We start from the raw sequence: 27,965 nt of genomic DNA, 5'->3' as shown, positions 1-27,965 counted from the left end.
AGCATGTGGATATGTGGGGTGTGGGTGGGTATGGGGCTTGTGGAGGATGTGTGTGGGGGTAGGGTGGCGGGGGTATGTGAGGGGGGTGTGGGAGCATGTGTATGGTGGAGTGTGCATGTGGGACTTGCCCTATGAACACACACACTTTCCTTCTCTCCCTTCCTCACTGCACATGCACACACACACACAGCCTCTCCCTCCCTCATTGCTCTCTGTCTCTCTCTCTCTCCCCATCCCTCATTGCATGGACACACACCCACCCACCCACCATCCTGCTCCTGGCCCCAGAGCACTGGTATGGGCCCCATACTCCTGCAGTCTGGAGATGCAGACACATGGTGCTGGAGCAGCAGGTAGAGACTTCTGGTTGCAGGATGGCGGGGGGGAGGGGGTTGTGACCGGGGGGGGGTGGTGGGCAGGGCCAGGCTGGCTTTGTTGCTGAGTTCTGCCAGCTCCCTCTGGGTCCTACTGACCCTGTCTACTGTCATCTTTGACAGGCAGTCAGGATCACATAATGATATATTTTCTAAATTTTTTAGGGGCCCCACGGGCCAGACAGAATGGCCTGGTGGACCGTATTTTGCCCACCCCTGGCTTAGAGGATGCTCTGGGTACTTAATGATTAATAGGCAAATCTAATAGATTTCACTAAATTAATCACTAAAAAAAAAGCTGAAGTATCTGGTTCACTGTTTATAAAACAGTTTATGATCATTGGATGAGAAACACTGCAGAACTGCAATTTTTAACATTTATAAGATCCAAATATACCAAATATACCAAACATTTAAGGAACTGTCCCCTTTTGTTGATTACTTTGCTAGAGTACATTAAATAATAAGACATAGCATAGCATAGCATATTAATATATTCCATAAAAGTAATCAACAAAAGGGAGCAGTTCCCTAAACGGTTGGTGTATTTGGAATTTACTATGACCTTACCAAAATGTATGATGTTTCCTAGACAGTATAATAAAGAGACAGAGACAGCAACAGATGCTAAAGAAACGGAGACTCTTAATTCTGCTAATTTGTCCATGGAGATTGAAGGGAAAACAATCAATTGATCATATTCTGGAAAATGTTGACCAACATTATTACCAATATGCACAAGAACAGCCTTTTATATAGCTGCAAATCTATTCAGCTGTGTCAAATTCAGCTGTGTATTCTTCAGTGGGCTGAATAGGAAGCACCCTGACAAATATTATTACCTCATACACAAAGGGCTCAATCATGCACCCATTGAAATCAATGGCAGAGCTCCCGTTGATATCAGTGGTGCAGGATCAGGTCTTCTCAAATATTGGGTGGAAATTCAATTAATTCAATGTCTTTATCAAATTAATTGACCAGACTTGACCTTCAGCCATCAGCTTCTAGTTGAGTACATGAGAGCTTATTTTGAAGATGTGATCTCTTTTTGCATAAATTTAAGTTTCAATTTGCACACTAGGTAAAAGAGACAATCAACATGGAAAGAATAACATGATGTATTCATCAGAAAGGATTGCCAGCTGGTTAGACCAGTGTGACTTCTCTGCTGTGCCTATGCCCAAAGCCAGGCCCACAGGGACCAAATAAAGTAGAAGGGCTTAGGGTGACACTAAGACTCCCGTCTCAAGACACTTCATCAAAAATAACCATAGACAGGGCCATGGCTGGAAAGGTTGTCAGCATAAAGAGCTTTCTTTTTGAGGCAAACATGTACTTTGACTTATCACAGGGAAAATTTCATATAATATGCATTAATTTGCCTGGAAGCCCTTGGCTTTGGTTATTTTGCCTCTGACAGAGTCCAAAATTAATATTTACCCTGAACATTGTAGCTTGAAACCTCAGGGAGATGAGGACCCAGATTTGTTTTGGATATAAATGACACAACTCCACTGATGTCGCTTCCACTTATATCAGCAGTAAACATATCCTAGCTTCAAAAATGTATATTTTACAACAGAAGGGCCCTTTAAACCAATCCCTTTTAAAGTAACATAGATACTAAAATAATGTTTGTTTCCAATATGACAAACATAAAATGCAGAAATGGAACTTTAACAGGATTAAAAGATGGAGAAATCAAACGATTACAATGATAAGCATTAGCGCGTTTCATCTAGAAACCTGGATTCGTTGGTCACTAATTAGAGGATGAATGTCTGTCTTTTCCTTCCCTCCACCCAGCAAAGAAATCCCTAGTGCAGTTTGATTTTGAAATTCTCTTTTATAATACCTTAGTATCAGAAATCCACTGCTCTGTGCACATCTTCATCTGAGTAACTTCTCCCTTTTCCAATATTTTTGTCTTAGTGCCTATCACGTCCTGAAGCAGAAAAGGTAAATGGTAACACTGACCAAAAGAATTCCCTCCCCCAGTATTACCCTTCATTATCAATAACAAAGGCTCAAAGTGCATAAGAAGAATTCTGCACAAAGACTCAGCAGGTGACAGTGCTCATCTGGTACCCCAAGTACCATTGTTTTACATCTTTGTTTGTTGAAGTGGTCTGCATGTAAGCACAAAAACCACGTAAGGGCCACCTTTATGGCACAGCAGAAGAAGAAGGGACTTCTTGGCTGTGACTATTCCAGCAACAGCAAACCTCTTTCTATAAACTGAATGTAGAGACATGAAGAAGGCACATATGCCCAAAAACTTGTCTAACATCTCTCTCAACTACATAGGCAGGTCAGTAAACAATATTACCAAAACAACCTGGCATCTTGCATATTTCTGAGACTTTTACAGCTACAACCCCACTCCAAATCTGAAATTAAAATTTACTCTGTGACTTGAATCTTACTCTCTGATGCTTATTCCATCTTGGAGGGCTAATTACATTACATTTTTAAAACGTTTTGAGTCAATAAAAACCATGAACCATGCCAAAACCCCATATGATCTGAAATCTTTGTAAATAAACCTACCTCTTCAAAGGGGTTTGCTTCTTTCCCTTGCTTTCTTTTGTTTCTATTGTTCCTCCCTCCCCATACCATATTATCATTTTTCATTTAGGCTTTAAGTGCCTTAAGCTAAGTCCCCTTTTCCCCAGCCTGAAAAGAGCCATGAGTAGCAATTAATATAATAAAAATTAATCCTAAAGCAGGACTATTAGTACCTCCTTGGCACTATACATACTTTGAATAAGTTGGCAACTCCAAGAACCTTAAGTTGTCTTAGGGCTTTCTTACCTGAGGTGAACTGGCACATGACTCCATTATGGCTTCTGTTAAATGTAAATGAAACACTGCCAGTGGAATTTGAATGCTACATCTCAGAGCTCACAGTGACTCCCAAAATATATTTATAGTGTTTAAACCAGCAGAAGTGGATGAACAGCTGTTTTATAAACTGACTCAGAGCCCCACCTCTCTCTGGTTTCTTAAACAAAAAATCTCCTCCCAGTTTCTCACACTGGGGAAATGAATTTTGTGGGTGACTAAATTGGGAGACAGTTCATTGCAGATGCAGTGACTGGAGGACAGGAGATGCTGAAATACATCCTTCGCAGCAATGGGCTTATGACAAATAATAATAAATTGTAACAATGTGTAGTCTGCTACATTATTGATAATGTGGAGACAGCATGACAGTTGGCATGGGTCAAAAGACCTGTGAAGGGTAGTCTTTGGCTCGACTCTCAATCTGATTACACTGGTTAAGAACAGAAAGCTACTAGTCTACCAAGGATTGCTAAATTTAATTGTTTAATATCAGCACCAGGCTCCTTATAGTATCACCTCTCCCTATGCCAAAGAACTTTGGCAATCAGCATGGCCAGGACAAAACTATACAGACAAAACATAGTCAGGCAATATCATTTCACAACACCCAGGGCATTGCGCCTACATGAAAGGTATGTTCCTATTATATGCATGGCATGGTAACATGGCTTTGTGAAAAGCAAGACATTTTTTCATAGATTCATAGATTGTAGAGTTGGAAGGGACCACAATGGATCATCGTGTCTGACCCCCCCTGCCCCTGGCAGGAAGAGGACCGAGGTCAGATGACCCCAGCCAGGTGACTATCTAGCTTCCTCTTGAAGACCTCCAAGCTAGGTGATAGCACCACCTCTCTTGGAAGCCCATTCCAGATCCTGGCCACCCTTACTGTGAAAAATTTCTTCCTAATATCTAACCTAAATGCACTCTCAACTAGTTTACACCCGTTATTCCTAGTCACTCCCTGGGGTGCCCTAGTAAACAGCATGTCACCTATTCCCCATTGACCTCCCCTAATAAATTTATAGGTGGCCACAAGATCTCCCCTCAGCCGTCTCTTGTGAAGGCTGAAGAGATTCAGCTCTCTCAACCTCCCCCCGTAGGGTCTTTCCCAAAGGCCACTAATCATGCGAGTGGCCCTCCTCTGGACCCTCTCCAGATTCTTCGCGTCCCTCTTGAAGTGTGGCACCCAGAACTGGACACAGTACTCCAACTGCGGCCTGACCAATGCCGCATAGAGGGGGAGCATCACCTCCTTTGATCTATTAGTCATGCACCTGCTAATGCACGACAAGGTGCGATTGGCCTTGTTGATAGCCTCGTTACACTGCCAGTTCATGTTCACCTTGGAGTCAATTATGACTCCAAGATCCCTCTCTGCCTCTGAGCTGCTGAGAAGGACACTCCCCAACCTATAGGTGTGCTGGGGATTCCTCCTTCCCAGGTGGAGTACCTTACATTTATCTTTATTAATATTAAATTGCATCCTAGTTCTCTCTGCCCATTGATCCAACCTGCCCAGGTCGGCCTGAATCTGCTCCCTGCCCTCCAGTGTACTAACTTTGCCCCATAACTTGGTATCATCAGAGAACTTGGAGAGGATGCTCTCCACATCCTTATCCAAATCGCTGATGAAGATATTAAATAATACCAGTCCAAGGATCAAACCCTGCGGGACCCCACTGCCCACCTCCCTCCAGGCCGAGAAGGAACCATCCACCACCACTCTCTGGGTGTGGTCCCTAAGCCAGTTGGCCACCCACCTGACCGTGTAGGCGTCCACTCCACAGTCTGCTAGCTTCCCAATGAGGATAGGGTGCGAGACTGTGTTGAAGGCCTTCCTAATTTCCAGGAAGATGACATCAGCCTCGGCTCCTGCATCCAGGCAGTGTGTGACCTGGTCATAGAAGGCTACAAGGTTTGTCAGGCAGGACCTACCTGTGACAAACCCATGCTGGTTTCCCCTCAGCATCGTTTCCCCTGCTGGGCCTTCACAAGGACACCAGTAGTATAACTTGGTTGAAGTGAGTGGGATGCTGACCTTTTTTATTAGGTTGCAGTGATTCTTTTATGAATACCTCTGCAATATCAGTCTTTGATTTCTTTTACTAGCCTGTGTCCTAAGGGAGTAAACTATAAACCAAGAGCACTCACAAAATAAGAGCTCTGAGAATGACTTGCTTACAATACAGGAAGACTTGGGGTATCAGCACTTTTCCTGCTGCTGAAGGTAGCTAGGCTATAAGGTCTCACTGCTAAAAAAGGGATGCTAGATATAACATCTCTTTCCAGAAATTGTGCCAGATGCAATGATTGGAACCTACCTTGATCAAAGGGAGACCATGAGTGTATTGGGCCAGTGTGTGGATCCAAGTGCAATAGCCAAATGTGTGTCACAGTGGGAACTTCAGTGGATCTGGGACACTAAATCCTCAACACAATACTGAAGAAAATCATACTTGAGATTTGGCTTGCTAAGGAGACCATTTTAAACTTTGCCAAATTGAGTAATTAAGGATTAAATGCCCTGGACCAATTTGCCTAGCAGGCACTTCACAAAAAATAGGTAAGTGGAGATAACTGCACAGAGATCGTTAATGTGATTTGACTGTAAACCTATTCACTAGCTTTGGAGTGGGGGTTGCCTTTTTGAAAAAACCAAGATACATTTTAAAACATTTTTTTTTTTGTTTAGATAATATTGAAACAAAATACTCGACTTTGCTCAGCTTTCATTAGGACACAAAGTTTATCAGTAAAATGGAGATTTATTATCAGCATATCTTGTTTGTGGAATGCAATGACCACTACACACTATATTTGTTGTTTTACAGTGAATACTGGCATTCTATTATAGTGGATGGACATCACTCCCGGTAAAAAAAAAGTCTTAAAATGTTTCAAAAAGCAATCGTATGCCAAGTCACTTCAATCTTTATAGGATACAGATTTCACATATACACATTCTTGTGGCTCTTTTTGGTTGTACTACATAGAGGTGTAATTAGCAGGTTTTGCATCCTGGGTGCCAGAAGGGAGAGAGCCTTACCTTTCCAGGGACTCAGTGAAGTCCTCTGCTGATACAGCTATGGCTTGGTTTACCTGTCCTGGTTATTGCTGCTGTTGCTAGTGTGCAGACCCTGCAGGAATGGGGGCACCTTTCAGCATCCCCACTAGGCCGGTGCCTAAGGCCAGCATCCCACTCACTTCAACCAAGTTACACTACTGGTAGTACATGCTGCAGGCTACCAGCCACCTGCTTAAATGCAGTGTTTAACTCTAGTACAAAGCTCTAGAAGCAATGACTGTTTTTGGTTGTCTGAATGTTCCTTTTTTTTAAAGTCTGCTTGACATCCAGCAACACATTTTGCGCAGATTAAAATGAAACATCTCATTTTGAGTTTGAGATGGGCTTTCCTCTCTTTATAAATACATTTTAAAAGATAATTTGAAAAAAAAAAGTCATTCAAATTGAAAAAACAAAATGTTCCAGTCCAAATATGTAAAAAGGAAATGTTTGGGCTTTCAGATTCTTCCTCCACCTCACTTGCACAAACACACAACAAAAAAATGCAGCAAAATTAATATACAATTTGGGCATTAATATGAATATTTCATCCAAAAGATTTCTCCTTACTCTTATATGTCTAATTCAAGCCAAGAGGCCATTTATTGTTCTTTTATTCCTGATGGTTGATTGAATGGGATATTTATCCTAATTGTGTTTCCAACCACTTTGATACAGCCCTTCAAGATCTGAGAGCAGTTTCAACATCTCATGGGTATGCTCTCTGTCTTGCTTCTATGCCTAAGTACAGGACTCCTAATTAAACACTTTCTTGTGTCCTTTTTTAATTTTTGGTGCCTCCCATTTGAGGACAAGGCTGGTAGGAAAGAAGCGATAGCTTTATGTGCCCTTTCCACATCCATTCCCACAGACAGGAGGAAGCACTGCTGCAGTTGATTCTTCTCTCTGTCCTGAAGATTGTGCCAACAGACAGATCAGCAGGACCAGGCCAACTTCAGGAGTCACAAGAAGGAAGAGGAAGTCACTAGGGAGAACAGCAGCAGTGGAAGAAAATTTTGAAGGAAGAAAAAGCACCTTGCTGGATTTGGGTGTACACTGTACTAGGATCAGTGGCGTAACTAGGGGCAAATGCCATGGGCATTGATTTGGAGGGGGGGGGGGGACAGAGTGGAGGACAAAAGAAGTAGTTGCGCATTACGATTCACAAACTAGAAGTAGCTGCTTCTGCTTTGTCCTAAGCATCCAGCCCTGTCTTCACATTGTTGACTTGGGGAAATAAAGTTGGAGGAGCAAAAACACCTCACTTCTTCCCAATCCTTTCCATTCTTCCTACTAGGCACATCTACATGAGACACTTTACTGCTTAGTAGGCTAATATGCTGCGCAGAAAAGCATCACTGTCTACACGTGTGCAGCAATTAAAGTGCAGTAGACTAATTTACTACACTGCTGGATAGTCCTGTGAGACACAAGTGGTATCCAGCAGTGCAGTAAATTACTGCACTTAAATACATGTGTACATGGTGATGTGAGAATGAGGTTACTCTAGCTCAAATTGAGTCGGAGTATATTCAGTTACATTAAATTTCGCATGTAGACACGCCCAATGATGAAGAATCATGTTGTATTATGGTATTTATACCTTCTTAAAGATTTAAAACAATATCATTTATAAATTATACTTTACTGGGTTAAAATGACTTACAATTTAATTTAAACAGTATTCTACAAGGTTTCTGCAATTAATTTGATTAGGAAACAAAGTATAAGGTCTTCATAGATAGTAAACTTTGAATACATAGGTCAGCCATTTTATGGGGATAAAAGAAAATCCATTCAGGCACCCAAGTTAAGTTTCTTCTGTGGCAAACCGTTAAGTTTCTTCTGATGGCTAATCATCAAAAAGCCATGGTCCATCTATAAGCTATAAAAATCTCATCCCAGAAGATACAGGCTTTTGAAATGGCAATTATTTCCAACATTGCCTTTTCCTTTGTACTACAGTATGTAAGGCCTGGATAATCAGGTGTGCATTATTCAGCACATTGTATTCACTAAGATTCAGCAGCCGACGGTAATTCTCCTCAGTGTATTTAACTGCATACATAGAATAGGGTGAAAACAGACTGGTAAGGTCAACCTTGCCCTCCTCCATCTCTGAGCAGCAGCGCTTCACACCTAGGAGAAAAAAAAATTAAAGAAGGCACTGCATTGATCCCTCCAGTGAGAGAGAATATTAATCTAATTGTTCTGGGAAAATTTTAACAAATGCTTCTGATGTACTCCAGTAATTTGATCTGTAGATCATTATTTCCTAGTCAGGTGACTATTAGGTGGCTGATATGATGTAGATTGAGGAAGAGACCTGTCAGTTTCATAATTTCCTGCAGCCTAGTAACAGCAGCCTCAGACAAGACTGAGCCATAATTTCAGGTGCCCAATTCTGATGCAATTTAAGTGATTTTGTAACATGTGACTGCCCTCTCAAAGCAGAAAATTGCCTAGGGCCAGGTAAGGATCTGGTTGGGCTCCAGGGAAGTTCATGTAGTACTTTAAAGGAAGGTTTAAGATCTTTTTGCACTGCTGAAGCAGCACAATTCAGTGGCATAATTATGGTAGGGCCAAAAAAAAAAAAAAAAAAAGACTGCTGCCCATAGTGGCAACTGGAAAATCACCACTGCCCCTGTGCCCTGGGTTCCCAGACACAGGGTTGCCACAAGCAGGAAAGGGGCAATGCCTCCCTAGCAACATGTGGAGAAGAACAGGTGTTTGAGGATCTGGGAGATGGAAATTAAAAAAAAAAAAGAAAAGAGACAGCTCCAGAACACACTACAATGTGCAAAGCAATGTCAAAGCCAATGAAAAGATGAACACCATCAGAAGGGTAAATAGCAAGACAGCCACTGTAGATATTTATACTAAAAGCTGTCTTCTTGCCCTTCTGAAAGCCCAAATACATGATTAAATGCCCAGATGAAACACACAACAGAAATATTTGAGAGCACCACATGGGTCAGCAAGTGTGGGTTACCACTTGCAACGTGGCTGGTACCAAGGGCCCCATTCTCCAGTGGCAGAGAGCAGAGTAGCAACTAGGAGGAGTGGCGGAGGTGATCAGCACACCATTAGTAAAACACTGACTGAATGAAATGTCTGAGGAATTAGTGCACCTCTAGTTAAACACAGACCAAATCAGACTTTCTCCAGGCCAGATCTGGCCTGGAGCCATAGGTTGCTAACCCCCACATGAGAAGATATTTATCAAATGAGCTGAATGCTGTGCTGTTTTTCATAACTTACCAGGTGCTTTGTAATGTTGGAAGGTGTCATTCACTAGTGGAAAAAATAGCACAATAGGACATCCAGGGGTATCTAAATCTTGAAACACATAGCACTCCTTCAGATTTTTCTTATCCTCTTCACTCAGGCAAACATTGGGGAATGGGATTTTCTGATTCATATAGTACTTACAGGCCTTCTCTAGAGGCTAGATAGGGCAAAGCAGCAAACAGTGTTAGAAACCAAATAGCTTAAGTTTTAAATCTCCTGAAGCTCATCAACTAATATTACATCACAGCGTAATACTTGTATGACCATCCTGACATATGCCAGAGACTGCATACATTTTGAGATCTATAAATTATAAAGAATAATATGTACAATACATTTGGGGTTTGGTCCCACCCAAAGTATTTGACACAAAATAACCACGTGGTTACAGAGAGGGTGTGTCCTCACGTGCATTTACACCAGCTTAAATTTACTGCGCAGTAAAAGTTACTGTGCAGTAAGTGGGAATAGGCCAGCATCTACATGTGCAGGCATTAAAGTACATTAACACCGTGTGTGGACTGACTTAGAAATAAAGTTAGTCCCAAGTCAGTCCACATACACAGTGTTACTGCACAGTGAGGCATCTACATGTGCGTCATTGTGCAGTAATTAATTGGGTGTAAATTTGATACCTGCATGGTGCAGGTATCCATTTTACACTCAAGTCGGCATTAGTCACCATATTTACTGTGCAGCATAGGCATGCATGTGGGACGCATGCCATACTGTGCAGTAATTTTGATTACTGTGCAGTAAATGCACACATGTAGACATGCCCAGACAAACAGAGGAACATTTATAAACCACAAACTTTTAAAGCTAGATAAGACTCTGTAATATTAATTGTGACAAGATCAATATTTTCTCTACTCAGGTTGTAGAAGGTATCCTACAAAGCATTCTTAGTTACAGAGGGGAAGTGCACTTCTGTCTACACTCTTAGTGTAATATGAGTTCAGTAACGTATATCAGAGATAATCCTGCTCTGGAATGGCATAACTTTAAGTAATCTACGAGTGCTTAAAACCTGTTTCAGATGTTAATGTGCAGACAATCCAGGGGTTAAGAGCTTCAGGAGCTGCCCAAAATGATTGTGTAACAAGGCCCTTTATGTAACTTTCCTATACAGGGTCTTGAAATCTACTACAATATTAGTCACTTTATGCTAATTGAAGATGAAGACATTTCAGTGGGAACCACAAAAGATCCCTTTTACACCCCAAGTTGAGAAAAGATGGATCTTGATTATATTTACATTGATAATATTTATAATAAATTTATTATTTTTCAATAAATTTATAAATCAGCAAGAGACAGCCTAAAAATCACAGGAAGAAACTGAAAGTAGATTCACTGCTGCATTGAAAGACCTACTCCTAGCAGCACACCTCTCTGTATCCCCTGCCACAAATAGTATTACAGAGCCTTATCTCCCCCTTCTACAGTTTCTAAAGCCCAGAGATCAGTGATGGCCAGATGAAAACAAGATGTATTAATTAAATGCAATGCATGTATCAATGCTTCTGAAACAAGGATTCATGCCATTCAAATCAGTAGCCAAATTTTCTCTCCTAGAATGATTTTCTTCTTGCATTTGGAAATGGAAAAGCAATAATTCCAAGTAATTTAATTAAAGCTAAAATAATTAAAATATCATAAGTAATATTTCAAAGGGCTAGATGTTTACAAACAAAACAAGAAATGGGGAAAAAAGTTCAAATAGTCTGATTTTCCTCACCAAAACATGAGACCCTGTAGTGTAACTTAAATATATGATGATATCCACATTCCTCTCTGGTCTTAGAAGCGGTGAACTACTGTTATTGATGAAAAATCCAGCATCTATCAGGCCCAGGTGATTTTCTTGTTCAAAGAGCTGATTGGGAGATGAGTCTAACACAGTATCTAAAAGGCAAATAGTTCTCATCAGAAAGGGAAAATATAAAAGCAAATCTACTAGAGAAACAACCCTGTTCTTTCACTAGCACCCTAACCCTTTCCTCCCATCTGCAGGGCAGGAGCCAGTACAGCAAAGCATATTAATACATAAGCAGATTTAAACACAAGTGATGCTTCACTGGGGCCTCAGTCTCTTCCTTCTCTACAGCTGCCAAGCATCCCTTCCCCTCCATGTTCAGTGGCACTTCCACTAAACATTCCTGCCCCACAGCTACTGCTGCTGCTGTCTCCAATTGCCTTGGAAGCCATTCTTGAGATGTTCCAGCTGGGCTCAGCCCAGGGATAGGAGCAGTCCGTGAGTTTCTCCTTCCTGCTTAGCCCCTGAGTCACAGGTGACTGGTGCCAGCTTAGTCGGGGGGGGGGGGGGGGGGGGGGGGGGAGGGTCCCCCTGCAGCTGATTGCACTGGCCAGGAAGCAGCTGCAGTGCTTCCACTCCCCGGCCAGTGCTCACAGGGGGGCCACCGGTGCTCCCGCCTGCCTTCCCTGCCCATCGCCTAAGCAGGGAGTACAGCATGTCATGGGGTGCACCAGCTCTCTCATGGGATGCACATGCACCCTCTAGGTGTTGCCACTGTGCCAGGTGTTCTTTGCCATTCTGGGAGTAGGCTCTGGGAGGGAAAATCCACCTGCCAACTCTGCATCTCTGGCTGAGCCCAGCTCTCTCTGCAGCAGGGCAGGATCAGCTCCTCTGCCTCCAGGTCAGCCAGAGAATGTGAGCATAGTGGCACTAGCAGGTGGGAGAAGGAGAATGGGAGGGGAAGGGAAGGGGCATGCTAATGAGCATGGAGGAAAAGAGAGGAGGTATTGAAGGACTGAGGCCTGACAGGATTTGCCATTCACCCTAGTCTGCCACCTCTCCACCTGGCCACTCAGAAGGGATGTAAGCGACTAGAAACCTCCATTCAGGCCTAGCCATCCACCCACTCCCTGCCACTGGAGTGGCCAGCCAGGGTCAACTGACCTTTCACTCCCTTGCGTATAAACCCCTGATGCAGAAGAGGAAGTGTCTGGATAACAGGGCTCAACCTCAACCCAACTGCCTTGCTGGTCCTTTTGGCTTGTGCCTCTACCTGCTCTCTGCTTGATCTCTTGACTACCCAACCTGGCTCAGCCTCCGACTGTGCACTCTGCCTGGCCCTCTGGCTTCCTGACTCAGCTTCTTGGACTAATGTTCTGACTTCTGCCTTCCTGATACCTAGATTCTGCTCACTCCTCCTGACCCTGGTCAGCCCCTAGAGACCCCCAGACCTGGCCACCCACAACCCAGCATGATAGGAGGGAGGAAAAGTTCTAACGTGATTAGGCAACTTAAAGTCCCTGCCTGCTGCTCCCACAGCACATTCTGCCCACCTTGGTGCAGAGGGGACGGGACTGGGAGCGACAGTGCAGCCATCCCTGCAGTATCAGTCACTGCTCCCACACTCCCCTTAACAAAATCCTGGATCCACCCCAGTAACTGCTACCCAAGGAGATACAAGCCAAGTCCCACCAAAATCATGTCACTAAATATTATCAGCTATGTACAATTCAAGTGGTTGGTCAAATATTTGACTTCAAAATCAAATGCAAACTTTATTACTTTTTTCTTTCTTTTTTTTTTTGGCAGTGTGGCAGGATATATCTGTAGCATTTATTCTTTTCTAATCCCAGTCCGGCCCCTCATTAAATTCCCCACACCCCTCAAATCACATGGGAAGGATACAGCAACAGTATACCAGTGATATTACCTTTCCATCTACAAAAATTGTCATTCATTAAGTAGTCATTATGCAGATGGAAGCCCTTTAGGAAATTGTGATGCTGCGCAACTGAGAAGCGATCTGTTAAGACACCTCGAATAGCACTGGAAAGGCAGCCTGCAGGGGTGAACATGCGAGTCCTCAGCTCATATGGTTTTGTAGGCAGGATTGGCTCTTCCTCTGTAGAAAAGAGAAAAGGTGATGAAACCTATGGATTTGTGTTCATACTTTATGATCCTGAGGGGAAGATCTGGGGGGAGGGGAATGCCATGGTGTGGTCATACCCAAACCCTGACAGAAGCCCGTGTTGGCCAGCTGGGAGCTCAGAGCACACACTGTGCATGTGCTGCACAGCCAAAGGGGGTATGGTTGCACCTCCTTGCTCCTCTCTGGATCCACACCTGGTCACTCTTGTTGTATTTCAGTGACAACTCAGGCACATTTTAGGATGATGTATTTAACCAACAACAAAAAATAGCTTTCAAAGAACATACAATACTTCCATCACTCTAATCCACCATTGTTTTCTGTGTCAATTTCCACAATTACATCTTCTGCCTCTGTGCAGGAGTCTACAAGATGCAGTAGCAAATATAGCATAATTTTCTGCAAGATGTATGGCAGTTTTAGCCTATCTGCCGAAGCTTAGCTCATTTTGTCTATAGTTATAACAAGAGAAGTAATATTTCCCCTAATTTGTATCCTTCTCCCTCTAAGTCTATACATCATGGAAGCTCCCATCTCAGAAGGAGATCTCCACCAATGATGCTCTTAGACTAGCCTAAGTATTGTTGCATAATGGTACAAAGACATGCCACAAGTTATAAATGTTCTTTCTGCAGAAAGTGTTTAAAAATATATGGCAGGTGTAAGTACCAATTTGACAACAAATGAAAAGCAGAGTTGAAGTTTATAAATAGCTCACCAATATCCTCTACTCTGTCTCGGGTCCATCTGTGCCAGAAGTCTTCTGAAGTGTTGGTGAAACCCAAGATATACATCAGATTCACAGAAAATATACTACTCCACAAGCCTGCAAAGGGAAAGAGATTCAATGGAAGCTATTTTAATCAACACTTGGAAGCATTTTAACAGAAAACTGCATGCAGAGACCACCACAATTTTGGCATTTCTTAACTTTTGATGGTTGATTTTTCAACCTTACAGTTATTTTTATAGGGTTTTTTGGGGAAACTATCTATTTGTGTATATATAATACATAAACATGTATGCCCGTATGCACTTCCATATACATGCGTCTCCTAGAAAACTGCGCTACACTAGTAATTATTATAACAAACCAGTAAATATTGACTATCTGGTTTAAGGTTTTGTTTTATACACTAGCTTGATATTTTCTTACAGCACATCACCTTGAAGGTAGCAGATACGGGATTCTGGGATCTTCCTAATCATCCGTCCCATGAAGAACTCACTTCCAAAATCCTCTGTGCGCACAAATGCTCCATATTTTAGAACTCCCACCTCATAGGGGGTATACTCAACCCATTCTGCAAACCATACCATGAAAAAAAAAAAGACATTTAGATCTCAGACCTCCACATTGCATTTGGAGAGGGATGCAACTATCACATACATCAAAGAACTGTAAATAGAGTAAGCCTTCTAGTTTGTCTTGTTTAAACCCCACCCCCTACCATTTACAAAGCACCACCTCTGGGCCAAATATTTAAAGTTGGGAACATGTAGTTGATCCCATATATTCACATATACTTGCTTTACACTCAAGCAGACATGAGCAGTTAGGCAACTAACTTGGTACATGAATTTGGAATTCTTTACACACATAGTAAACTGTCTCTGCTTCACCTACACTGATTTTATACTAGGGTGAACCACTGACTTCAGTGGCATTATCAACATCAGGCCCCTTGCATTTTTTGATACATATATTAGGCATATACAAATGTAAAGCATACAGCTCTGTGCTCAAAGCCCTAAAAAACTGGCTTAGTATATTTCATAGATTTCATATACATTCAGGCTGGAAGGGACCTCGTAAGATCACTGGGTCCAGCCCCCTGCCCATGGGCAGGAAATCAGCTAGTTCAGTTAGATTGGTTTAGGCATATCCAATCTAACTTCACCTCCAAAGTACAGTTAAATTAGATTGAGTTGGTCATTTTTTGAGTGAACCTTCCTGGAACTGCTATACAGTTCGCACTTAGACTGACCTAACAAAAGCTCCAAACGTAAGGTCTACATGTGGGCAAACTAATTTAGATCAGGTGGCCAATTTTAATGCAATCTAACCTCCCCTAACCTCCTTTAATATTTGTATGGACCCTGAGTGCTATCACAGAGCAAACAAAATAAGTGAACAGGTAGGCCCATGACAAAATAGGTTTAAAGAAAAATACCACTCTCAAATGTCATTACCTTTGAAATCTTCAGTGCTGTATTTGTCCCTGATATTAACTGCCACATAAATGGGTAGTGGGTTCTGACCATTGCTCAGGGCTGCTTGTTGGTCTGAGAGTTTATGGCAGTCTTTCTGTTTTTAAAGAAAAAAACAGTTAACTGTATGAAGATTGGCACAAAACCATAATGCTTCAGGACCAATATTGAGAGTGACTGTACCCCAAAGCAATACACACAAGGTGACTCACTATACATGGAAAAGACCTAGACCACACTTTCTGGGCCTCCAATTATGCTTTGTGGGTTGATACAGAAGGGAGGAATGGAAAGCTACACTTCTGTCTTTTTCTTGGCATTTCAGAAAATTAGCTTCTCAGTTGAAGAAGTAAGCAAGCAAGTCTTGTTTTACTCATGCTGAAATGTGAGTGGCTATGCTAAAGGGCAGTGGCAAAGCTTCTTCCATGATGCAAAGACCATTACCATCTGACCCTGGATCCAAGCGTTGAATATTGTAGTGAAACGCTTTAATCCCAAGCATGCTCTTTTCTGTAAGACTAGTATCAGCCTACTTGTCAAAGATATCCCAATATACCGTAAACTTTGGACTACTTTGATAGCTTCAAGCTCTTAAAGAATGTGTGTAACCGATTACATTAATTCAGTGGGGAAGGTATATGGCTGGCATATAAGAAAGATCTTGTATGGTCTGGGAAAAGACAGACCTATCCCAATTGCAATTCAATACTGACAAGTGCAAGGTACTGCACCTGGGAAGGAGGAACCAGCAGCATACCTACAGGCTGGGGAACTCCCTTCTCATCAGCACAGAGGCAGAAAAGGATCTTGGAGTCATTATTGATTCCAAGATGAACATGGGCCGCCAATGTGAGGATGCAGTCAGGAAGGCTACCCGCATCTTGCATGCATCTACAGATGCATCACGAGCAGGTCCAAGAAGGTGATCCTCCCCCTCTATGCGACATTGGTCAGGCCACAGTTGGAGTACTGCATCCAGTTTTGGGTGCTGCACTTCAGGAGGGATGTGGCCAGTATGAAGAGGGTCCAGAGGAGGGCCACTCTCATGATCAGGGGGCAGCAGGGTAGGCCCTACAAGGAGAGGCTACAGGACCTGAACCTGTTCAGCCTTCACAAGAGAAGACTGAGAGGGGATCTGGTGGCCATTTATAAACTTGCCAAGGGGAACCAGGAGGCAATGGGAGAGTCCCTGTTCCCCCCGAGCACTACCGGGAGTAACAAGGAATAACGGCCATAAGTTGACCGAGAATAGAAGGCACTAACTTCACAGTCAGGGCAGCTAGGATCTGGAACCAACTTCCAAGGGAAGTGGTGCTTGCTCCTGCCCTGGGGATCTTCAAAAGGAGGCTAGATAGACACCTTGCTGGGGTCGTTTGACCCTAGCATTCTTTCCTGCCACGGCAGGGGGTCGGACTTGATGATCTGCTCAGGTCCCTTCCAACCCTACCAACTATGAAACCATGAAACTATGCTTTCATTCTGCACACACAAAAACATGCAAGTATTATACTATGGCTGGAGTAATGGATTTCAGTGATTAAATCAAAAACAATAAAAACTTTCCTGCTTACTATTCTCAACTAAAAAAAATCTAATAATTTATAAAAGAAAAATATCAACAGAGTATAGCAGTATCTACCATAGGGCTTTTTTTCCCCAGAAGTGTTCTCTGAGTTATCTTGGCCAAGGCAGGTTTTATCTTTAGCTGGTAAAAATGTCCTATTTTATATTTGACTGTTTCAAGAATGGGTAAAAACACCATGTGACATTTTAATTTCAAGTCAACTTCTGCACTTATAGAAAATGTAAATAATTTTATCCCAAGACTCTTAAATTTACAAGCATCTAAAATCAGGGCCGTTTGATATTTGTTTCCTCGGCTGGGTCATTGCCAAATTCTAATTCAAAAGAAAACATGCTTTATTTGTTAAGAATCTTGTAGTAACTTTGCCATCACTTGGCATCTTTAAAGAGGAGGCAGGACACAAGGAGGGTGGGTCATTTCCCTACGGTAGTATAGAGCACAAACTAATACAGGACTGTCCAACTTAAGTCACTGGGGGCTACAGACCACATCAGCACAAGTTGTGGGCATCCATCTGCTGCATCATGCATGCAGTCCAGGCAGCTTGGCTCCCAACTCAGCTCCCCAGTTGCAGGCTCCTGGTGTTGCACCGTGCCATGTGAGTGCCCCATGTTGCAGGCTCCACTAACACTGTGGGCTGTGTTGTGCCACACAACACTGCTCCCTGGGGCAGGGCAGGAAATGGAAGCCAAAGGAGGGAAGGGAACCCTGGAGACCCTGGAAGCTGCTGGAGCAAAGGGGAAGCCTGGGGGACACAAATTAACCCCTTCTGGGCCTCATGCGGCCCTCAGGCCACCATTTAGATAGTGCTGAATACATTCCCTGTCAGTGCAAGGGCCATGGCATGACTGTCTCTCCTGTCTCTTCTCATTTAAATATATTGAAGACTAAAATATTTTATGTCACTAATATTTTTGGATTTGCTATAGAAAAACTGGCTGTTGCTTAGCAGAAGGAAATATATAGGGAGGTTAGTTTAGATGGTGTAGTGGTCCTGTCCTGCCTTATATTCTATGGAAGCTATGAAATGCAACACAAAGGAAAGCATAAATTAGGTTGAATAAGCCACATCCACTTCCCTAATTTTGGGGAGAAGGTATGTGGTGACATTTTTGATTGCTTCATAGGCAATTAAAAATCATAAATCAGCTCTTTGAGGCCTTTTCAAAGAAACTGCATTCATGACCTACCAGTTACTCAAAAGCCCTAACTGGTAGCTATGATAGGCAAAATAAGGCCAAAGGGTGATCACAAGCTCTGTGGGAAAATTCTTTGGTTCCTGTGATTTAGGGACAGCTTTTCAAAATAGTTGCCACTCTTGAATATACAATTTAAATTTACAAAATGTAGACTCACATTTTTGTATCTGTAATAAATTTTGTGGATGAAGAAGGTATTTGCCTCTGTACAATCTGATTGTGGACATACTGCAAGAGGTACAGTTACACATCTAATGTGAATATTTAGATGTTTCATAAAGGTGAAAATACTGACTTTCATCTTTAGCTTTGAACATGCAAACAAAATGAATAACTTAATAAATACATTAAATATACATAAATTTCACTGATCTCTAGTCAATTAAAATGTATTCCATAGATTTTCCTGATATGAATAACTACATAGTATCACTGGACACACTATCTATACTTTCAGCTTTGCTCCACATGCTTATAAATGAATATTTACTATATACTATAGTATATTTACTATACCCCATCATTTAGCAAATATTCAATGATGAGCCCCCAGAGATCTATAAATGAAGTCCTGTATCCTTCTTGTTTTCGCTGGCACAGCTGCTTGTTATAATACTTTATACGATCCATAGAGAAACAACCCATCTTGCTTTTAGTCGCATGTTTCTGGGCCTCACAAATTTGTTCATCCAGATCTCTTTGTGACCAATAAGCATCTCTGTACAAGTTTGCCATGGTCCTGGGGAAAGACAAGAAAGAAAGGAAAGAAATTAAATGGAGGAAAAAAAATCTACAGAATCTTTCTCCCCCATCACTTTTAAAAATATATGTATTGTAACATGTACCACTCAATTATTCTATAGAAGTTTCTGGGGGCAAATATCATTTAAGATTTTCTATTACATTTTAAAAGTGATTCACATTTCCTTTTCCAAGGAACTACATCACTATGGAGGATCAAATTGTTAAGTGCAAGCCTTTGGTTTGTGTAGGTTGGATAAGCTAGCATAGAAAGTTGAAGTTTATTTTCTGTGTTTAATTTTTCACAGTAAGAATGAATTGGTTTTGAATTATGACAGTATCTCAACAGCATACTAGTTATGCTTTTGGCAGTCTTCTAATATATCTCTCTATTATCAATCAATTTGCATAATCATGTTAATATGGATTAAAATCTCCGCAAACTTTTGGTTCTTCACAAAATTGTGAGAGGAATACGCAGCATAATTACATTTCTTTAACAATATTTTCTTACTAGAATTGTTCATTTTTCCCTGTATTTAATTAATACTATTTTCCCTGACAATACTTCCAAAACAAAATCTAAGTCTGCATATGGATTTGACAGCCATGTGAAATACTGGCTTTTAAAATCAGAAACTTTTGTTTTCAGGGCAAAGTTTCCAGAATGGGTCCCTGCAGGAATGTACATAAGACGCTTTCTGAGAAAGCTGCTAAAAAAGGAATCTGAATTCACAGGGCATGTTCAATGGTCACAGCATGTCACCTTGGACCACCTGTGTTCCTGGCTGCTTGAGCTTTCTGCTGTACACATGCAATTGACTTCCTCTGGTTCGTCAGACTGGCTTCAGCCAAACTGCAGACAGTTATTACCCTGAACTGCTTTTTGATATTACTGCTTCAAGGAGTTAGTGGGATTGGTCTCTCCTACCTGCACTGACTGACTCCAGAACTTTTGGTATTAGCATCTCACAGAATGATCAGTTAAAAGCCTTGATCAAGTCCTTACCACGTTGTGCCAGACAAACCACTTATGTATGTTAAACAGTCTAAGAGATGTAATTTCTTGAGAGCTAGTAGACTGCCATATAGCCCTGTCATCGATTTCAGTCCACCACCTGTTGTCATGATTGCTACTACTGGGACCTGTTCGACAAACAAGGAAAAAACATTACTACAAACCAAATTCACATTAACATTCAGAGTTAGAAATGGACCTAAAATAGACCATGGGATCCAATTCAGTTCCAAATGTCATAGCTAAAGCCCCTCTCTTCATTAGACCAGAAAAGAAACAGCAAATCCTAATGCATCATTCCCCAAAGTTTGAAATGAGACATGGATCTAACTAGAGGCTCATCCCCATCTATTAAGAACACATGAGCATTAATGATTTTAAGTCGAGGTGCTTTGGTTGCTGAAAAAAAAAAAAAAAGTTAGATTTCCCTGACCAACACCATCTTCTCATTTGCTTTCTGCCTTATTCACCATTGCATTATAGTTTTAAAATCTTCATATCAAGCTATGAGAAAATTCAAACAGTTCCTAGACTGTTGCTACACTCCCCTCAGAAACTTTTTTCTCAGGATCAAAATTTGCTTTAAAAAGGAAAGACAAAGATTTGTGTGAGTGATATCTTTTACTGGAACAATGGTACCCCCTTCCCTAGTACAGCAGTAAGTGAAAGCTCATGCATGTCTCTCCCAACTATACAGTTGGGCCAATAAAAGGTATCATACACAAAAATCCTTGCCCCTCACATTGTAGTTGTGATGGTCCAGGAAAAATATCACCCCAACACCACCTTTAAAAAGGAGAATACTTGTTCTGGGAATTCAGAAGACTACAACAAGGAGCATATATTTTTAAATATATTTGTTGAAGAGCTTAACCCTAACCCTAACCTCCCCTAGATGGATTTAATAAACATTTTACAAATGTTTTAAATCCAAAAATTAATTACATGCTTACTTAATTTAATTTAATTAATGTGCATTGACACCTATAATTTAAACTGATTATGAAATGAAGCAGTTGGAGCCAAGTCTTAACTGGAAACAGTATGCACATTTCAAAATCGTCAGATGCATAAAGGCAGGTCTACACTAGCTCAGTGGTGCTCTCCAAGTTATTACCAAAACAAAAACATCTCCCACTCACTCCTACTCCAAACCCACAACTGAGGTTTGGAGGGCTGTCCAGAGACAACACTTTTCTCTGCTTTCAAGCACACCAGACACAACAACTTCAAAAACAGAGTCCATGGGTGATTTCATAGTGTCCTCACCCTCTCAGATCTGGGTTTGGAGTATGCAGAGTAGGAGCACATGGGATGGTCTTATTTTTCATCAGCAGTTTCAAGACGGGCATAGAGGCAATCTAGACATTGCCTTTAGAAAGACAAAGGGTGTATCCGTCCCACTTCCGTAGCACTCTCAGGAGTGCCACACTCAAGTAAACCTCTTCACCTGCTCCCACACCACACCCACCAAAGCAAACAATGAAGTGATGAAGCCATCTTGAGGGTACCCCCTGCTGCCAGTCTCAAGTCTGCAAGGGACAGAAATATCTACAGCAGCAGCAGGGGGGCCCCCAGAGACACTTCAACACTTCATCTCTGCATTGCCCACGTGTGGGAATGGAAGCAAGTGAGCAGAAATGTTACAGCTGTACATTAACAGCATTCCCCCCACAAGGCACTGCTTGTCAGCCCTTCCTTGGGAACCCATGAGAAAGCAGGCCAGATATTAGAATTAAAATTTAATCTTTGCAACTGAAGCAAAACGTTGTCCTATAGACAAAGTAATCTTTTAATTAGATATGGGGTTGTCAACCAGGGGTACTTGCAAAGGCCCTAGGGTGTACGTGTGGGTGGGCAGGGACGGAGCACCACCACGCACCATCCCACGCTGCCGTGCAGGTGCCACGCACCCAACTGGATGTGGGGGGGCTGCCGCTGCTCCACATTCAGCCACGCACCACCCTTCCTGCCCTCCACCCCCAGCTCTGCATCCAGCCACTGGGGGTACACTGATCCAAAAAGGTTGCAAACCCCTGAATTAGATCATTTAAGTACACCTGCATACTGTAGCCATCCCTAACCATATAGGAGTCAAAGCAACCTTCACTAACCCCTAAAAGGTAAAGTGTCAGACCCAAATCTCTAGCTTTCTTCCTGGTTTATGGAGGTCTGAGCCATTTTTGATTAAACATTCTACACTAATAGGATGAGAGTATATGTAGAAAATTTCAGCCTAAAAGCAACAAAAAAGGCCTTTTGGAACAGCAACACTTGGAAAAAAATGTAGTTCCAAGTTCTCAGTATTATTTGTATAATAGATATCCAGACTTTGCATCCAGTTTGCCAAGCACTCAGGTAATGGGAGGGGCCTGGCAACACTCAGGATTCCAGTTCACATACTTCATGATGCTGAAGATCCTCTTGTAGTTGGAGAACATTCCTCACAGCAGGAGCAACATACATCTTCCTTTTACACAGGAAATCCTTCTCCTCTGCACATAGGTCATATCCAAAACGTATGTTGAGATCTTGTGGGCAGGAACAATGACTAGGAGAAAATATGTGCATATATTTTACATACTAATATTCTTCATTTCAAGAATTGCAACAGAGATGACCACTATATACACACACACACACATAATATGGACGGGAAAGAAGGGGAGAATAGCACTACTGTATAATATTTTCATTTTTCTAAAAATAGCTAAAGTTATACATAGTTGCAGTTTATAGAAATGAAAACTTCTCTTTTATCTTTGAGGTTAAACCTAAGGAACCTAATTGTCAAAGAAGCCTCCTGAATTAAAATTGTAAAATGAATGGGATGTCAAATTTCTACTTACAATGTGCGTAAGAGAAACAGAACTACTCTGACATTTTTAAATCAAATTCATTATGGATATGTGTGTGTGTGTGTGTGTGTGTGTGTGCATGCACATACCAACTTCCATCTACATTCAAAGGTTCTGAAAAACATTTCAATGTTGCTAAAAATGTCTATAAAAGTATTAAAAAATAAAAATTGTTCATTTGGCAATATTTTTATCTCGGGAAATATCAGATCTTAAAAATGAAAAACTAAAATAAACTGTTATCTTATTTCAAGATGTACCATGAGTAGTTTCAAAGTGGCAAACTTTCATTAAAACACAAACAGGAAACATGAATATGAGATTACAAGACAAGGTATTTCAGTCAGTACTAAGTAACAGCTCTCTTTACGGCTATTTTTTAAAAAAATTGGATAAAATAACATATTTAACTAGTATTCTTTTTCATATTATAAGCAGTTAATAGGATTAAGACTATTAATAGTGATTTGCCATGAAGGAAAAGTCAAATAAGAAATAAAAATAAAAACAAACATTACAAATAAAAACATTAAAATTAGCAAACAAAAACACACAATAAAAGAAATATTTAAGTCTAAAATTATTTTTATATTTTCTAAACACAAACTTTCTGGAACTTTAAAAAACATTTTATTTACTTGGACGTTCCAAAAAAATTAAATCCTGAATAAAAAATGAAAAATGTTAAAATACTGGAATGTTTTGTGAAATGGGAATTTCTGTTTTGATCTATTCAAGTGTAAATACATTACCCTCTAGTGGCCACATATTACTATACCATTTCACATCCACCTGTGTATACAGAAACATTGTCTCTGAAATATATGCAATCATATTGCCCTCTACTGGGTGTTATTTATAGAGACTTTTCCTAACCCAGTTATTCAACTAGAAATTTGTCACCAACTTCAGTTGTTCCAGGATTCCACCTTAGACTCTCTAGCCCTTCTATACAAGTATGGCTGTTTCATGGGTGAATGCTGTGTATTTCTTTCGTGTCTACTTTTAGCCAAGAAATACAAAGCAGAATATTCCTCACGGAAGAAGATAACATGCATGTCAAATCTGCTTTAAAAGTGTTTTGAGTACAAAAAAAAAAAAAATGCATGGAAAAGGATTTCTTCCCACTCTGATGCAATTCACAAACAGGTAAGTGCATTTTTTTCAAAATTTTGGAGATTAGATCAAAAGACATTTCATCCCAAGATACCAGTTACAAATAGAATTGTGTGTTGTCTGCAGTCTGGACCTACCAGTGAGTGTGTCCATCTGATTTTGGTGACAAGCCACTGCCAAATTCTGCACTCAGTTGCAATTTCTGCTCCCTTACAAGGTGAGATTTGAATTTCATTAAGCAGTTTTGGAAAGTTCATTTTACTAATTGTGAATATTGATTTTGAGGCTTTCGTTTTTTCGTTATGCCCAAAAAATTAGGGCAGGGACGGTCCATGAACACAAATCCATTAGCTATTATCTCTGGCATAGCAGACAACAGCAGGAGCTGTAACAGTCATTGAGCAACTATAATACAAGCTTATCTATGACTAGGGATGTATAAGTTTCTTCCAAATAGCTGAACATCCTCCACCATGTCCAGTAAATTGGGGTTGCTATAATTAATAAGGGTTTCTCTTTTGATGCAATACTATAGCAGACACTATTATTTGGTAATGCTACTGTGGCTGGAAGATGAAAACACACTGATTGTTGGCCTTAAGAAAATGTGTATAAAAGGTGTTTTGTAGATGCAGCACAAGCAAGGTACATTATATATGTATAATGCTTAACTGTACTGAAATTAGTTGCTAGTTTAAAAAAAAAAAAAGAGAGAGAGAGAGAGAGAACCATAACCAAGCTACTGCTTAATATCCTAAACGGATTTTCAACACCTGGAACAGCTGAAATTTAAGGCTGGTCAAGGGTCATTAATACATATGGTCATATGATGGGTATGCATTTTGTATTTGTTAAAAGCATATTCTAGTTTTCAATCCAAAAAATGTTTAATTTTTTTTTAACAGGTCCAGAAAGTGAGATGGGCAACATTTGGCGAACACTACCAGTAGGATACAACAAAAATAAAGGGAAAAGTTCTTACCAATCTTCTGCCTTCACATTCAAATCAAATCTTTTTTCCTGAAAGAGAAGAATTTAGCTCTCAATGTGAAATGGTAGGGGGTTTTTTTTAATGTTATTTCAACCTTGGAGGGCAAGCTTCATTTGCTTGTCAACATAAGTGAGAAAGCCATAAAACTGAGCCCCTGTGCAATCCAAGAGATGGACTCAGTTTCAAAGCCACCAATTTATTTTTAACAGAATAGTGCTACCCACTGGACACATCTACATAAGACATTTACTGTGGAACTGCCTAGCTCCACAGTAAAGTCTCTGCCTCTATATGCGTGGTCCTATTAGGGCACAGGAAACTAATTAATTCTGGCATAGGTTAATACTTGTAAATACAAGTACTATTCTATGGCGGTGTTTAGTGAGAAGCAATGCACATGTACATGCTGACAGGGCTGGCTGGGGCACAAGCATGCTTCAGTGCAAGGCTGCCTCCTGGTTAGCCCCACACTAGAGCAACCTCATGCCTCAGCCAGCCCCACCGCAGCACATTGAGCCAGGGAGGAGCAGCCCTGGCCTGACAGGCTGACCTCCCAGCCAGCTGAAGCTGCTTGGACCCAGTTCAACATGCTGCAGTCCCAGGCGCCTGTGTAATTGTGTCACATTAATTTCACGTGTAGATGCACCCAGCAATTCCCAATTACTTCGGCCAACTATGTCAGTTTACCTGAGCATGCCTTCATGCGCACCAGCCAGTTCTTTCCACCACCCAGTTACCCAAACCATCAAATGCAATTCAGGGTTAAATCTTTGAGTTCCCAAATGCAGTCTCCTAATTGTAAGGCTGTGGTTAAGAACAGTCAAAGATCAATTGTATATTATTAGGCAGTGCACAAATGATGCATACAAAGTAGCATACCAGGTCTCAGCATAAAGCTGCTGGAGAGGCTTGAGGGCAGTAATGTAGCTAAGGAAGGAGGGTAACTGGGGCACCAGCCCAGGGCATTGATTTAGGGAGAGAGGATGCAAAAATAGCAGTGGCTGTGCTCATTGACTTTCTCTGGTTTGTCAGATTAGCTTCAGCAAAACTGCAGACACAAATTTTACCCTGAACTGCCACCACTAACAGCACAGCTGCAGCTGTTACTCCATGCACTGCCACCACCTAGGGCAGAGAACTCTTTGATTCTGGAAGGGAATACCTGCAAATTAGTCTGAACAGCCTGATGTACCAATACTGAAGATTATTCCTGTGGTTCAGGAGTATGAAACCAGGCTAAATGGTATTTACATGTACATTACCTATAGATTACAGGGATACACTAATGCACAAATTTGTGAATGCAAGTATGTCCCTCAGCATTAAGTTTAGGTAGATCTTTGTCTCTCCTGTTTAAACATTTGGCTGCAGCAGTAATAATCACGACACTTCAATCTGCATGCAGCTATTTTATTTACTTCAAAGCCCCATGCAAATGTTTGATTTATATGCATTATTCCAAGAGAGGCAGCTGTACAAGGATAGCACAGAAATGATAAACCATACAAAGAAACTCTTCTTTGCCACAGGTTAGGATCTGAACCACAAGGACAATGCTTGCATCTCAATCTCTGCAGTCAGACTGGGCAGCTGGCTGAACAGCTGAAGAGCTGTTTTAAGCAGCTGGGTTGGAGAAGGGAAGAGAATGAAGCTGGGAAATTAAAGGCGCATAGGGGCTGGGAAACATGCCTCCTTCCTCTCCCAAATATAGTTCTCTCTCTTCTTTTTAAAGGGCAGATAAAGAAACATCAGTACAGCGCCAGACATTTAATAACAGTGGTCCACAATGAAGAGCTGAGTACAAAGGAACTTGCCAAAGTCCTTAACCCCATCAAGTTGTCCAGCAGCTGGGTACGCAAAAGGCTTAGGGAATTTGGTGGGGTGGTGGAGAGAGGAAATGAAGGAGATGGAACAAGGGAAGTGTCACATTTCTGTCGCACCTCACCCAGTTCTATATCCTCTATTAGCAGCTGCAGGGAGACCCAGACAATTGTCAACATGGCCTTAGCAAGACTTATGCTACTGTAAAGAGAGGAGCCAGAGAAGCAGCGGTCATTTTTGCAGTCTCAGGGAGATTTTCATTTGGGTGGGAAAGATCTAGCTCATTATTCCTACAGTGGCAATAGTTCTTAATAGGGCTGCCAATTAAATTGCAGTTAAAGGGTGTGATTAACACATTAATTCATTTTTGCATTAATTTTTTTGAATGCATTCATCACCCACATGGCTTTGGAGCCTGCGCCTGGGCTCTGCTCTGCCACCATCACTGCCACCTTTGAGCCACCTGGCAAGGCAGTAGGGGCAGTGCAGAGGAGCCACAGGGCAGCCAGGGCATGGGCTCTGGGCAGCTGCAGTGGCAGTGGGGGAGGGCGCACGCACAGACACACATACGAGCAGCTGCAGCATGCACATGGCCAGGAATGCAGCCTAGCAGCATATAAAGCAGCGCCTTGCAGGTAAGTCTGTGGGAGGGGGAAGGAGTGTGGGGGAGGAAGCAGATTGAGGCTCCCATGGCAAGGGAGAGAGTGGGGCAGGGGCAGGGGATGGAGCCATTGTGGCATGGCTCCCTGCCACTGTGTGCACCCCCAGGGGAGGCATGGGGGTCATGTACCCCCTGGATCTGTGCATGAGGCAGAGGTGGGCTGCTTGCTGCAGGCTGGGGCTCTGCACCCTGCTGCCTTTGCCCTGGAAGCTTTGTGACCCCATGTTGTGCCTCCCACGCCACCAACATGTAGCTCCTGGGGCAAAGGCAGCAG

At 41.7% G+C, this 27,965-nt stretch overlaps 2 protein-coding genes across 3 annotated transcripts in view; both read right to left on the bottom strand.

Annotated features, from left to right (window-relative positions):
• LOC102571930 (cytosolic phospholipase A2 epsilon-like) overlaps nucleotides 1-3,274 on the bottom strand; it is a 36,175-nt gene extending 32,901 nt beyond the window's left edge. Inside the window, exons 1-2 of the mRNA XM_019496466.2 lie at nucleotides 3,192-3,274; nucleotides 2,233-2,322 (exon numbers count right to left, since the gene is read on the bottom strand). Of these exons, the coding sequence (XP_019352011.1) occupies nucleotides 2,233-2,322; nucleotides 3,192-3,218 (117 nt within the window). The 5' untranslated portion in view covers nucleotides 3,219-3,274. The remainder of the gene's footprint in view (nucleotides 1-2,232; nucleotides 2,323-3,191) is intronic.
• A 4,643-nt stretch (nucleotides 3,275-7,917) lies between these two features.
• Nucleotides 7,918-27,965, bottom strand: part of LOC102571167 (cytosolic phospholipase A2 epsilon) — an 81,291-nt gene continuing 61,243 nt past the window's right edge. For both annotated transcript variants that reach the window (XM_019496467.2, XM_059722958.1), the window contains 11 exons: nucleotides 25,201-25,238; nucleotides 22,648-22,795; nucleotides 20,236-20,372; nucleotides 19,002-19,224; nucleotides 15,684-15,798; nucleotides 14,657-14,794; nucleotides 14,209-14,316; nucleotides 13,272-13,463; nucleotides 11,324-11,490; nucleotides 9,553-9,739; nucleotides 7,918-8,430 (listed from right to left, as the gene is read on the bottom strand). In XM_019496467.2, the coding sequence (XP_019352012.2) occupies nucleotides 8,222-8,430; nucleotides 9,553-9,739; nucleotides 11,324-11,490; nucleotides 13,272-13,463; nucleotides 14,209-14,316; nucleotides 14,657-14,794; nucleotides 15,684-15,798; nucleotides 19,002-19,224; nucleotides 20,236-20,372; nucleotides 22,648-22,795; nucleotides 25,201-25,238 (1,662 nt within the window). In that variant the 3' untranslated portion in view covers nucleotides 7,918-8,221. The remainder of the gene's footprint in view (nucleotides 8,431-9,552; nucleotides 9,740-11,323; nucleotides 11,491-13,271; nucleotides 13,464-14,208; nucleotides 14,317-14,656; nucleotides 14,795-15,683; nucleotides 15,799-19,001; nucleotides 19,225-20,235; nucleotides 20,373-22,647; nucleotides 22,796-25,200; nucleotides 25,239-27,965) is intronic.

The sequence above is a fragment of the Alligator mississippiensis genome, chromosome 2, assembly GCF_030867095.1.
Source record: "Alligator mississippiensis isolate rAllMis1 chromosome 2, rAllMis1, whole genome shotgun sequence".
In the NCBI taxonomy this organism is placed as follows: domain Eukaryota; kingdom Metazoa; phylum Chordata; order Crocodylia; family Alligatoridae; genus Alligator; species Alligator mississippiensis.
This window is presented reverse-complemented; position numbering and strand designations above follow the sequence as displayed.